The sequence below is a fragment of the Paramisgurnus dabryanus genome, chromosome 14 (genome assembly GCF_030506205.2).
Source record: "Paramisgurnus dabryanus chromosome 14, PD_genome_1.1, whole genome shotgun sequence".
Taxonomy (NCBI): Eukaryota; Metazoa; Chordata; class Actinopteri; order Cypriniformes; family Cobitidae; genus Paramisgurnus; species Paramisgurnus dabryanus.
Window position 1 is genome coordinate 9,259,752 of NC_133350.1, and position 13,591 is coordinate 9,273,342.

At 37.5% G+C, this 13,591-nt stretch overlaps 1 protein-coding gene across 2 annotated transcripts in view; it reads left to right on the forward strand.

The window, feature by feature from the left end:
- slc38a3a (solute carrier family 38 member 3a) overlaps positions 1 to 13,591 on the forward strand; it is a 61,003-nt gene that overhangs the window by 31,999 nt on the left and 15,413 nt on the right. For both annotated transcript variants that reach the window (XM_065240984.1, XM_065240986.2), the window contains 6 exons: positions 1,525 to 1,598; positions 2,096 to 2,188; positions 3,013 to 3,094; positions 9,155 to 9,237; positions 9,434 to 9,492; positions 13,373 to 13,534. In XM_065240984.1, coding sequence (XP_065097056.1) covers positions 1,525 to 1,598; positions 2,096 to 2,188; positions 3,013 to 3,094; positions 9,155 to 9,237; positions 9,434 to 9,492; positions 13,373 to 13,534 — 553 coding nt within the window. The remainder of the gene's footprint in view (positions 1 to 1,524; positions 1,599 to 2,095; positions 2,189 to 3,012; positions 3,095 to 9,154; positions 9,238 to 9,433; positions 9,493 to 13,372; positions 13,535 to 13,591) is intronic.

A 13,591-nucleotide genomic window follows, 5' to 3' on the forward strand; every position in this document is an offset into this window, starting at 1 on the left:
CTCACATGAACACCCTCGGCGTTAGCCGACGGCGCTCCGCGGAGCCTCATTTAAGTTGCATTTAAGCATATATAATGCTGACGTGCTCATTGCGAATGTTCCGCCACAAACTGCAAGTCTGGAAAAAACTGTTATGGTGTCACGGATTCTCAACCTGTGGATGTTTTTCATCGCTAAATGGGAGTTTGGGAACTTATAGCAGTGCACAGATGACAACATATTTGCTCGAGACAGCGCAAGCTAGCACTGAGGTAAAACTAATATTTTACATTATAGCGATGACGTGATGATTCTCTCAGACCAATCAGTGATCTACAGTGTTTTCGCGTCACGTTTGGTATCAGCTCGGGTCGCTTGGAACCCCAAACGAGGTGGTACGAAAAAAGTATCGGGTACTATGTACTGCACCCAGTGGAAAAGCTCCCAAAAGTAAGCTGACCTGATCCAAACTAAACCAAACTGTGGGGTACTATGCAATGGAAAAGCGCCATTAGGGTCAGTACTGTAACCAGCAGTGGCGGCCCGTGACTTCTTTTTTCGAGGCAGCACAATGCAAAGTTCGTCACAGCGAGAGGCGAGCAGTGGACTAAGGCCGGTGACACACTGGATGCGTGGCGTAAGCGTCTCAGCTGCGTGGCGTGTCCGTTTTTAATTCGGCTTCCATGTTAACAGGTTAGAGCTTGCAGACTGCCTGCATGAGACGCGCGTCGTGTGCTTGCTAGAAATAGAACCGACGCCTATTTTTCACGCCACACGCAAGCGTCTTGGAAGCGTTTCCAGCCAAAATATGTGTCACCTATAGCAACAGCAGCGCGTCAGCGCCGAGTCAGGCATGCTTCTGGTATGTACAGACACAGAAAACGCGACGCAGCCGCCACGCAACTGACACGCAACAGATACGCCACACATCCAGTGTGTCACCGGCCTAAGCAGTAGGTTGCAATTCGCAACCTCACCACTAGATGCTGCAAGAATTTACACACTACACTACATATTACGACAAAAGTCGTAATATGAATAATTTAGGTATAGATATGTATACATTTGGTACCAGTATTTACCTCTGAAGTACTAATATGAACTCATAATATGATGAATGGTGTATTTTTAAAAGGGTACTGCCCCCAGTAACAGCTAGAGACCATTATTTGACCACTCTTTATTGGATGCCATTAAAGGGATAGTTCACTCAAAAATAAATATGAGTTTCTTTATTCTGTTGAAGAAGATATTTTGATAAATGATGGTAAGCACATAGTTGACGGTCAATGGGTACCATCAACTGTGTGCTTATCATCTATGATCAAAATATCTTCTTTTGTGTTCAACAGAATAAACTCAACCAGGTTTAAAAACAACATGAGCGTGAGTAAATGATGACAAAATTGTATTATTTAAGACATGGGGGAATTTTCATTTTTTGGTGAACTATTCCTTGAAATCTAACACATGGCTGCACAGTATCATGACTATGTTTCAGATGTGACATTTTGTGCCAACTGAGTCTTGTCTTGTGTCTCCCAGAATTCTCCTCACTGCTGTAGCTGGTCTGTCTTCATACTCCATTCACCTGCTTCTAAAATCCTCCGGGGTTGTGGGTAAGTATTGCATTAGACTGACCCCAGACCAGTACTATGCTCTCTTCTGTAATCAAGTTTACAATGTGTCCAAGCATCATGGGAAAAATAAAGTGTTTTGATGGAGCCGTTAGCTGTTCTGTGACGTGTCTCGCTCACGACTCTGTGACCATCTGTTTCTCTCCTGTGTGAGACGTTTTAATTGGCCAGAATATTTCTGGCGGGCATTAGGCTAAAAATAGCAAAGCTTTGCTGTGCTTGATCAATTGTGGCTTTCATTCACAATGCTTTGTCAACCGTACTAGCCCACGGTTGCCAGAAACCCATGTTTGTCACCTTGGCAGATTGTCAGACCTCACATATGATGTAGTATATGATGTGTAAGTACAAAAAGATAAACTGTATTGTGAATATGCGATGACTAAAGAGTGTTGTCAGATTTGATGTGGTAGGCTGTGGTATGAGTTCTGTTGTGTTATATTAGTGGATATTTATGTTTTTTTGTTCTTTATTGTCAGGTATTAGAGCTTATGAACAGTTGGGCCAACGAGCCTTTGGCACACCAGGAAAAATGGCTGCTGGCATTGCAATCACCTTGCAGAATATTGGAGGTGAGGTGCTAGGATCTCAGGAGACACACTGTATTGTTTATTGACCCTTTGAAGGACGCTACACAATAACACACTAACACCTCTGTGAATAAAATTGACGGACCTAAAATGGATTGATGTCATACATCTCTTATTTACACCTTACATCATTGTTCTTATTTAGATTTTTCACTCCTGCATTCTGAATTGTAACACCCACCCCACCATTGTTTATAAGGTCAGGGACTACTGCCTATTTTCGGCAGGCTATTGCCACATTATTTATACATTTACTTGTAGTGTTATAATCATTCATGCAAAATATTTTTCTCATATTTCTAAAATCGTCAACTCTGTGTTGAAATGTGTTAAGACTTGTGGACTTAAGGAAGGACAGGTGTCCCCGTTTATGGAAAAGCTATGGAGATCTGTCGTGCACATTCGGTGTGGGCCTGTCCAAGGCCAAACATGACCCTATAAATAAATCACCTCGGAAAAGAATCATGAAATTAACTTGACACAGGCCTGTGTTACAGTATAACATTATGATTATATATGCTGTGTTTTAATATTGTTTTGACTTTCTGCCAGTTGTTTTCCAAGAGCTTTGTCATTTGAACTGCGATTTAATCTACCATGGTGGAAAAATCGCCTGAGATGGCAATTGTTGCATGCTAAATATAAAACTGCAATACCTCTTTACTGGACATTTGCTGTCAGGATAATAAACACAATCATTTGAAGTATACAAATGCACCCTGGATTAGAAGGTGTTTACTGTACAGTATATTTTTGTGTATTTGTTGAATCTTACAACTGCCCTCTATCTCTTTCCTCTCTTAAAGCCATGTCCAGCTACTTGTACATAGTGAAGTACGAGTTTCCATTGGTGATCCAGGCTTTTCTCAAGGTGGACAGTATGTCTGGGTGAGTAGATGGATCAGGATGGTCCATCAACCAACTGTAGTGCTTCTTTCAGCTGTTTTTAATCCCTTTAGGAAAATGACCCCAAACCAGAGCTGTCATTGGGACGATTATTGACTACACTGTTAGAAAAAAATGGCCAAAATATGAAGAGCTCAGATGCAAAACCCTCTAAGTGCATCTGACATGTTTTCTTTAAAATTAGCATTTTTTTTAGACTCTTAATGGTTTTATCAACAAACTGGTACTTTTGAATGGCCTGAGGTCGGGATTAAGTGGATTTGAAGCGAAAGTGTTGTGCTGTTAGCATCATCTCAATTTTGAAGGAAGTGACATTTAGTGGCTTTGGCATCTGAGCTCCTTATACCCCAGCTGTCACTGGGGCAGTAACATTTAAAAAGGTCCTAAAATTGTAAGTATAGACATACATTTGGTTCCAATATGTTCTTTTTGAGATACTACAAATATGCACTCTTTAGTACCAGTATGTATATTTTAAAATACTAATATCTACAAATATGCACTCATTGGTACCAATATGTACATTTTGAGGTACAAATATGTATCTTTGAGGTAAAATTATGCACTTTTTGGTACCAGTGTGTACAATTTGAGATACTAATATGTATCTTTGAGGTACAAATATGCACTCTTTGGTACCAATGTGTACATTTTGAGATGTTGATATGTATATTATAGGTACAAATATGCACTCTTTGGTACCAATGTGCACATTTTGAGATGCCGATATGTATCTTTGAGGTACAAATATGCACTCTTTGGTACCAATGTGTACATTTTGACATGCTGATATGTATCTTTGAGATTCAAATATGCACTCTTTGGTACCAATGTGTACATTTTGAGATACTAATATGTGTCTTTGAGGTACAATCATGCACTCTTTGGTACAAATGTGTACATTTTGAGATACAAATATGTATCTTTGAGGTACATTTATGCACTCTTTGGTACCAATGTGTACATTTTGAGATACTTATATGTATCTTTGAGGTACCAATAGGCACTCTTTGGTATCGATGTGTACATTTTGAGATGCTAATATGTATCTTTGAAGTACAATTATGCACTCTTTGGTACCAATGTGTACATTTTGAGATGCTAATATGTATCTTTGAGGTACAATCATGCACTCTTTGGTACCAATGTGTACATTTTGAGATACAAATATGTATCTTTGAGGTAAAATTATGCACTTTTTGGTACCAGTGTGTACAATTTGAGATACTAATATGTATCTTTGAGGTACAAATATGCACTCTTTGGTACCAATGTGTACATTTTGAGATGTTGATATGTATATTTTAGGTACAAATATGCACTCTTTGGTACCAATGTGCACATTTTGAGATGCCGATATGTATCTTTGAGGTACAAATATGCACTCTTTGGTACCAATGTGTACATTTTGACATGCTGATATGTATCTTTGAGATTCAAATATGCACTCTTTGGTACAAATGTGTACATTTTGAGATACTAATATGTGTCTTTGAGGTACAATCATGCACTCTTTGGTACAAATGTGTACATTTTGAGATACAAATATGTATCTTTGAGGTACATTTATGCACTCTTTGGTACCAATGTGTACATTTTGAGATACTTATATGTATCTTTGAGGTACCAATAGGCACTCTTTGGTATCGATGTGTACATTTTGAGATGCTAATATGTATTTTTGAAGTACAATTATGCACTCTTTGGTACCAATGTGTACATTTTGAGATGCTAATATGTATCTTTGAGGTACAATCATGCACTCTTTGGTACCAATGTGTACATTTTGAGATACAAATATGTATCTTTGAGATTCAAATAGGCACTCTTTGGTACCAATGTGTACATTTTGAGATGCTGATATGTATCTTTGAGAAACAATTATGCACTCTTTGGTATTAATGTGTACATTTTGAGATACTAATATGTATCTTTTGAGGTACATTTATGCACTCTTTGGTACCAATGTGTACATTTTGACATGCTGATATGTATCTTTGAGATTCAAATATGCACTCTTTGGTACCAATGTGTACATTTTGAGATACTAATATGTATCTTTGAGGTACAAATATGCACCCTTTGGTACCAATATGTACATTTTGAGATACTAATATGTATCTTTTGAGGTACATTTATGCACTCTTTGGTACCAATGTGTACATTTTGACATGCTGATATGTATCTTTGAGATTCAAATATGCACTCTTTGGTACCAATGTGTACATTTTGAGATACTAATATGTATCTTTGAGGTACAATCATGCACTCTTTGGTACCAATGTGTACATTTTGAGATGCTAATATGTATCTTTGAGGTACAAATATGCACTCTTTGGTACCAATATGTACATTTTGAGATACTAATATGTGTCTTTGAGGTACAATCATGCACTCTTTGGTACAAATGTGTACATTTTGAGATACAAATATGTATCTTTGAGGTACATTTATGCACTCTTTGGTACCAATGTGTACATTTTGAGATACTTATATGTATCTTTGAGGTACCAATAGGCACTCTTTGGTATCGATGTGTACATTTTGAGATGCTAATATGTATCTTTGAAGTACAATTATGCACTCTTTGGTACCAATGTGTACATTTTGAGATACTAATTTGTATCTTTGAGGTACAAATAGGCACTCTTTGGTACCAATGTGTACATTTTGAGATGCTAATATATTTCTTTATGGTACAAATTATGCACTCTTTGGTACCAATGTGTACCTCTTAGGTACTTATATGAACTCTTTAGGTGCAAATGTGTACTTTTTGAAAGGGAAATCGCCCCAGTGACAGCTGGGGTACATATTTTGACAATTATTTCTGATGGTGTACTTGCCTTGGTGTAGTTTTGCACATCCCTGATCTGTGTAGTCCTTGAAAAGTCATCTTTTTCTCCACTGTTTACTGGCCAGATCAGGACACCAGATTAGCATTTGATCAAAGAGACAGCGAAAGACGTAAATGTAAGCATGTGGCTCCATCTACTCTTAATGGTTTGAAAGGGAAAGTGATTTGTCTGATTACTAGTCTATAATGTTTCTAAGGCTCTTTTCCTTTTATTATAGGCAAATAGATTTTACATTCGTGTAGCTCAGTGAACTGTGCAGTTTCTAAGTCATCAATACTGTAGATCTCAGAGGATTTCTGAGTCACACTGCAAAAGGTGTAAACGCGTGTGTGTGTGTGCTAGTCTAGAGGTACCGAGTGTGATAGATCAACTTGATTTGGTCAGAGCAGCTTTGTGTGTGAAGGTCAGATCTTCCCTGCGTACAACAGTCGGTTGCCTAGCCTGGATAGTTTGTGTGTATGTGAGCGTGACGCAAGCAGACTGCAGATGCGATGACTGGACCTCAGCCCTGACAGAAGGTCTTTACATACACACATTGGATGACACCTCAAAAACTCCACGGTGCCTCATTTGAATTCCTCTCCTCTTCGGGTGAGCGATGAAAATCACGACGTGCTAAAGCGGTGATTCATTTCAGGTTTAGCAGTTTCCCGCAGGCGTCCCATGCCTAGAATCTACACATGCAGTACTGCGCAATAGTCTTAGGCCACCATGCCACCATTAGATTTTTTTTTTTTAAATGGTATAACGATCATATACAATTGTGTTTTAAGTCACTTTGGTAAGCGAGTTTATTAAGCACACATAATTGAAATGTTTCTATGGATTTTGTAACCAGACATACATTCATCTAGAATGGTCACTAAGAACTATAGAGAGGAATTAACTCATATTTATTATGTGTTGCTGACTCACTGCAGAAAAACATTACACAAGCAATTGTCTTCACTCAACCAGTACCACAGCCACAAACCATCATCTCCAGTTTAACTTGACCTCCAGAGATAACGTTATTGTACTGTTGGCCAGCATTTGTTCTCAGTGTACCTGGTACCATTCACATCATTAAGGTCACAGTGTTTTATTAAACGGCCATAATGTTCGAGATCTTTGGCTACAAGTAGCCACTCTATTGTCTCATCTGGTACAGACTGTTCCTAATAATCACTCAGTCCTGTTCATTCAGTGCTTCTTTGAGGGCTGCCATGCTTTGGGTCTTAATAGGGGGCAGAATAACAGGCTTAGGAACCTAATAGAGCCCCATTCAATCTCACATCCATGATCTGGGCATAAGGGTCTGGGAAAAGGAAGAACCTCACTGGATCCACTTCCTTAAAATATATCAATAAATAGTTACTAAAATGTGGTTTGCACAGTCCATTTAAAGTTACTTAGAAGCCATAATTTTCCACCCAGGGTTTGGACAAAAAGGGACAAACCCAACTCGTTTAAAGTTATGTTTTGTGGCATTTTGTTTTTATTTGATAGACAGTATAAGGAGACAACCCAATCTCAAGGCAAGTCGTGTTATAGTCACAAATTATTTGATTAATTTATTTGTGTTGATGGACGCGATTTTTCTTTTTCGTTTTAGTCAACACAAATTTCTATAAATAGTTTTTCCTGTTTTTGGCACGAGTTTCTTTCTCGTGTCATTTTATGTATTGTTTTCTTATTGTTTTTTACCATTGTCTCTTGGGGTTGGGGTTAGAATGACTTTGTTACATTTCAGACATCCTAACCCAACTCTAACCCCAACTCCAAGCGAAAATAGTTTTAAAATCGGAAGAAAAACATGTAGTAACCAATACATAAAAGCACATCCTAACCCAAACCCCAAATCTTACCCCAACCTCAAGCGTCAATGATTTAAAAATAGGAAAACGAAAAACAATTTATAGAAATTTGTGTTGACTGACATGAAAAAGACATGAAAACAAATAAATTAATCAAATATTTCGTGACTATAACACAACTTGCCTTGAAATTGTGTTGAACAGGGTTCCCACGGGTCCTTGAAATCCTTGAAAGTTTGTGAATCTGGGGGAAAAAAATCCAAGGCCCTGGGAAGTCACTGAAAGTGCTTGAATCTATTTTATGCAAGAGGTTTTCTGGTAAAAAAATCCATATTATTCCCTGTGTAGTGTAGGATAATATCATAAAAATTCTAGACTTTTTAAGCACACGTGCTAAACTGTTCGCTTTAAATGTTAATATCTTCTGTATGCGAATGTTGATTCATACCAAAATGCTTTTTTGCATAGTTGTGTTTGACACATGAAAACGTCTCGGGTTATGTATGTAACTGCACATTCCTGAGAAGGGAACGAGACACTGCGTCTCCCTTGCCATACTTCCAGCGTCCCTGTAACGCCGTCTTTGGCAATATTTCAGATAGCGATATACTTCCTGGCTCTCATGTCTTTGTCGTTAAGCCTCACCATTGGTTGAATTTGATATACACATTCAGACGCACTTACCCCTGGAGGCGTCCCCAAAGTGTCACCACAGTGATACAGCGCGAGTTCCCTTGAAAGGGAACTGTAACAATGTATCTTAAAAGGTAACACGATGTAACCTTGCTCCCACTTGATATGTGTCCCCACATTTAGTCCTTGAATTTGAGGGTATTGGACCTGGAAAGTCCTTGAAAGGTCCTTGAATTTGAAGTTAACTAAGGTGTGGGAACCCTGGTTGTAGGAGAGCACAGAAAAGTACAGGGTTGAGAGAGGTTGGGTTGTAATTTAACCTATGCTTGGTTCTTTCCGAGTTGTTTCACCCAATTATTGGGTATAAATATAATGTAAGTGAAATATAAAAAATTTCTGTTAGTGTAATCCAACGGCTAGGTTCATTCCTTTTTAACCCAATGCTGGATTGTTAATAATCTACCATTTTTCAAGGTGCATAATAGCTTCCTGTAGCTCAGTTGATATTACACAAGGTTGTGGGTTTGAATCCCAAGTTACACAGATACTTATGAAATCTAAACTTTACTTAAAATGCACTGTAAATTGCTTTAAATAAGCATCTGCCAAATGCAGAAATGTACATGTTATGTAAATTTAAGCTTGTTGTAAGCAATACATTCAAAGTCAATGTCATACATGTTTGAGGGCATCTGAATTAATGGCAATATTTATATCTTTCTCTGTTCGTTTCTCTCTTTCTAACTATTTTACAGGGAGTGGTATTTAAATGGCAATTACCTGGTTGTCATTGTAAGTTGCAGCGTCATCCTGCCATTGGCCTTAATGAAACAACTTGGTAAGACCCAAACCTCTGATTCTTATGTTTATTGTACTAAACACACAGCTGGATCTGCTCACGGCTGCCTGACTGCACAGTGGTGTTATTAACTCAATGCATTTGAAACAATAATTATAACCTGATATTCATTAGGGAAATGTTATGTTAGTATTATAGTCATACTGACTCTTTATCGTGTGTCTTGTTGTTTCAGGGTACCTTGGCTACACCAGTGGTTTCTCTCTCAGTTGTATGGTGTTCTTCCTTATTGCGGTATGTTTGATTCTGCTGGCATATGCTGTTTGTTTAGCAAAGCTCTGCTATTTTAAAATTTCACACTGAATAATGCACTGTGAGTGTGACAGGTTTTTATCCCTCTTTCCAATTAGCAGCACAGTATAAATATAGTTAGCGAGATGATTTTTCAATATCCTCACCATCAGGTTCAATGTGAATGTGTATAGTATTTTTAGAGCAGGCTTGTGTTTGGTGTCTCTCACTGACCTAGTTTTCGAAGGGCGCTTTAATCTGAACACACAGCTTTTGGTCTCTCTCACTTCACGCATGTGTGTGCACTATATTTTCATTCTGTATTAGTCTTCAAATCATGCCTGAACTTATAAGATAACATTGCTCCTCTCCTTTGCTCTCTTCTTATCTCAACATCCCTCTCTCTTTTTGTGTGCTATCCTTTGTATTCATTATGTTTGCTTTGTTCGAATAATACCAAATTAATTAACACAAGTCCTGCCATAGCATTCTCCCTCTCGTTTTAATGATCATGTGACACTCACTGATACATTTAATTAAAACTAGGGCTGTCAAAAGATTAATCGCGATTAATCGCTTACAAAATAAAACTTTGTTTTTGCATAATACAGCGGGGAAAATAAGTGTTTTACACATCAGCATTTTTATCAGAAAGGGGATTTCTAATCATTGGTTTACACCAGACGCGAGTTCAACGTTTTGCGCTAGTAGATACATACAAAGTCAATGCAAAGTCGAAAATATTCATCTCGAGCGAAAAAATTTGCATGATACAAAGTTAAATCTCGCGATTAATCTAGAGCGAGTAATGCGATGCCCCGCGTTTGGTGTGTACATAGCATTAGTGGGCTATTGACACAAAATTTCCACCAGATGTAGCCATCAAGCCAAATATTGAATTCATACAAAAATAGTGTTAATTTTGTCACCTATTTTTAATTTAGTCTTAGTCTTAGTCTTGTGCATATCATTTTTTGTTAGTCAAGTTTTAGTCGACTAAAAGTCTCATCATTTTAGTCTAGTTTTAGTCAAAAGACAACTCAAGGTATCTTAGTCAAGTTTTAGTCGACTAAAAGTCTCGTCATTTTAGTCTAGTTTTAGTCAACTAAAAGTCTTGTTATTTTAGTCTACCGTAAAACTTAAAATAATAGCCGAGTCCCAAATAGACGCCTGTCTCTTTTAGACGCCTGGTGTGACGACAGGTTTGGGTAAATAAACGCCTGTCTCAAATAAAGGCCTGGTCTGTTTTTTAGTTTCGGGCTGTATTTAATCTTCTAAAACCCGTCAGATCGTCTGTTTAAGCCAGTTCTATGGTGCAGATTGAACACGAGTAAAGTTTTTTTTGCTTACCGGTAGATGTCACGTGACAGACGCAGTTATTCCGTTACTCATCACTATGAAAACACAACAAGGTTCGTCGTCAGGTTTGAAGTGATGATGACAGTAGCGAAGTGGCAATCGGGAGAGTCGGGACTTTTCCGCCACACTTTGTATTTCTCACGCGTAAACACTATTTATCATATTTAATATGCTGCAGCGCCCAAAATGTATCTGGCCGCACTGCTCTCTCTCTCTATCAAGCCGTCTCCCCTGGAGTTCTAGTCGAGCGAGCCCATCCAAAAAAAAAGAAAGAGGCTACACAATAGCCAATCAGAAAATAGCACTGTTGTATCTGGGTAAGATTTCACGCAACAACCAATAAAAAAGCATATCCTCATTTGCTTTATTTATGCTCCCAATAATTTAAGACTGTTATACTTACACAAACTAATTTGTTAAACACATTCAAATTATAAATAAAACGTAATATGTGGTAACCTCCTGCTGTCATGCTGGAACAATTAAATTAAAAGCCTGTCTCTTATAGACGCCTGTCTCTTTTAGACGCCTGGTGTGACGATAGGTTTGGGAAAATAAAACCCCGGGCTATTTGAAGTTTTACGGTAATTTTAGTCAAAAGAAGACTTAATATATCTTAGTCAAGTTTTATTTAAAACATTTTTGTCTTCTTAAAAAGAAATTATTTCTGAGATTATTTCTGATAACCATTTTAGTCAAATAGGGTTACACACATCTCAAATATTGGTTACACTTGTTGAATGATTTTTGTTGAATGCAACTTTGTTAATGGCGGTGACGTATCTCTATTACGTGTAAATTGCGTCACCATTCATTCAGTGATGGGCGATAGGAAAGCACCCAGACAGCGATCAGTTACTAATAATAAGCTTTTGTCCTCACAATATACTGTCCATTCAGAATACTTGAATAATATAAGGTATAGATTATCAACAATGTTGGTAAATAGCGAATGTGGATCAGAAAGACAAGCCGTCTAAGTTACTGAAGACAACAGGTACACGAGAATACGACACAAAAACATCAACACAATGCTGAAAAAATGCTAAACTTTTTAGCTGTTTGTGAAAAATTAATCATAATGTGTGTGGGCTCATTTTACACACGAGACTCTTACTGACCTGATCGCGTATGCCTTTTCCATAGTAGAATCGCGCTGCGTGTGCGTGCAATTGTTGAACAACCATATGAAAATTACAAAAATCCGATGGAAACATATCAATATTTCTCATATGTAATACGTTTGTAGACTAACTGCTAATGGATGGTACATTGTGAACACTTAGCATGGAGATTTCAGCAGCGCGAGCTTGTCTGGAGTTATGACAGACGCGCAGTTTCATAATAAGAGCACGCAGTCTTTTTATGAATGAATTCACATTTAAATATGACCTCATTGCATAAAATGTAGTAGAGACGATTGAAGAAGAAAATGAAGAGAGATTTTATCTTAGTTTTTATTTTATCCAAAACATTTTAGTCTCGTCTTTTTTCGTCAACAAAAATGCATGTTAATTTAGTCTTAGTCAGCGTTTTTGAATATGTGTGTAGTCTCGTCATCGTTTCGTCTTAGTCATGGAAAAAAAGGTCGTTGACGAACATATTTCGTCTCGTCTCGTCTGACGAAATTAACACTATACAAAAATCAGAACATTTAAGTATACAAGTTGAGTCATAATAAGTAAAGTGAAATGACACAGAGAACAAGTTGCAAAATGGCATGTGTCATTTCACTTTATTTATTATGACTCAACTTGTATACTTAAATGTTCTGATTTTTTTGTATGAATTCAATATTTGGCTTCAAAATTAAATTTTAATAGCCCACTTAGAAATCCCCTTACTGATAAAAATGCTGATGTGTCAAATACTTATCTTTCCCGCTGTATATATGTGTGCACTGTGTGTAATCTTAATGTGTGTGCTGTCTATGTACATCCTTTGAAATAGGAGACAGAGGTTTATTTTTAATCTGACACCCCGAGCGGCCCATTTCAGTGTGGATTGTTTTATGATCCTGTCACAATGTAACAGTGCTTTCACAGAGTTTGTCAAAAGTCTTAGAGGGATAGTTCACTCAAAATGAATATTCTGTCGTCATTTACTCCCTCTCATTTAGTTACAAACCTGTATAAATGTCTTTGTTCTGATGAACACGAAGGAAGATTTTTTAAGAAATGTTTGTAACCAATCTGAGGATAAAAGAATACGATGGAAGTCAATGGGGCCTCTGATCAGTGTTCATCAGAACAAAGACATGTATACAGGTTTGTATGATGACAGGATTTACATTTTTGGCTGAACTATCCCTTTAAGACTTCTGACAAACTCTGTAAAAACAGCAGTCGGAGTCAGATAAAATGGTCACAACAAACAATATTTTCTTTCGAAAACCCGGACTAACATTTGAAGTGGACCTCAGGGAGAAGACTAAACTGATAAAAATATATGACACTTTAAAATGATTGTGATACCAGAGCATAATATAAAAGACTTGTTTAACTGATCTCTTCTCTCCCATTAGGTGATCTATAAAAAGTTCCATGTGCCTTGTCCTTTTGTTGACTATTCTCATAACAAAACTGTGGTGATCTTTAACACAAGTGTGGCTGGTCCAGGAGGAGTGGAGATGACCCCTGAGGGTGGCCTTGGGTGCACCCCTCGCATGTTTAATCTCAACTCACAGGTATTTGAACATCTACATATACTGTATTTAAAATCAAACACTTCAGTTACAAAAAAC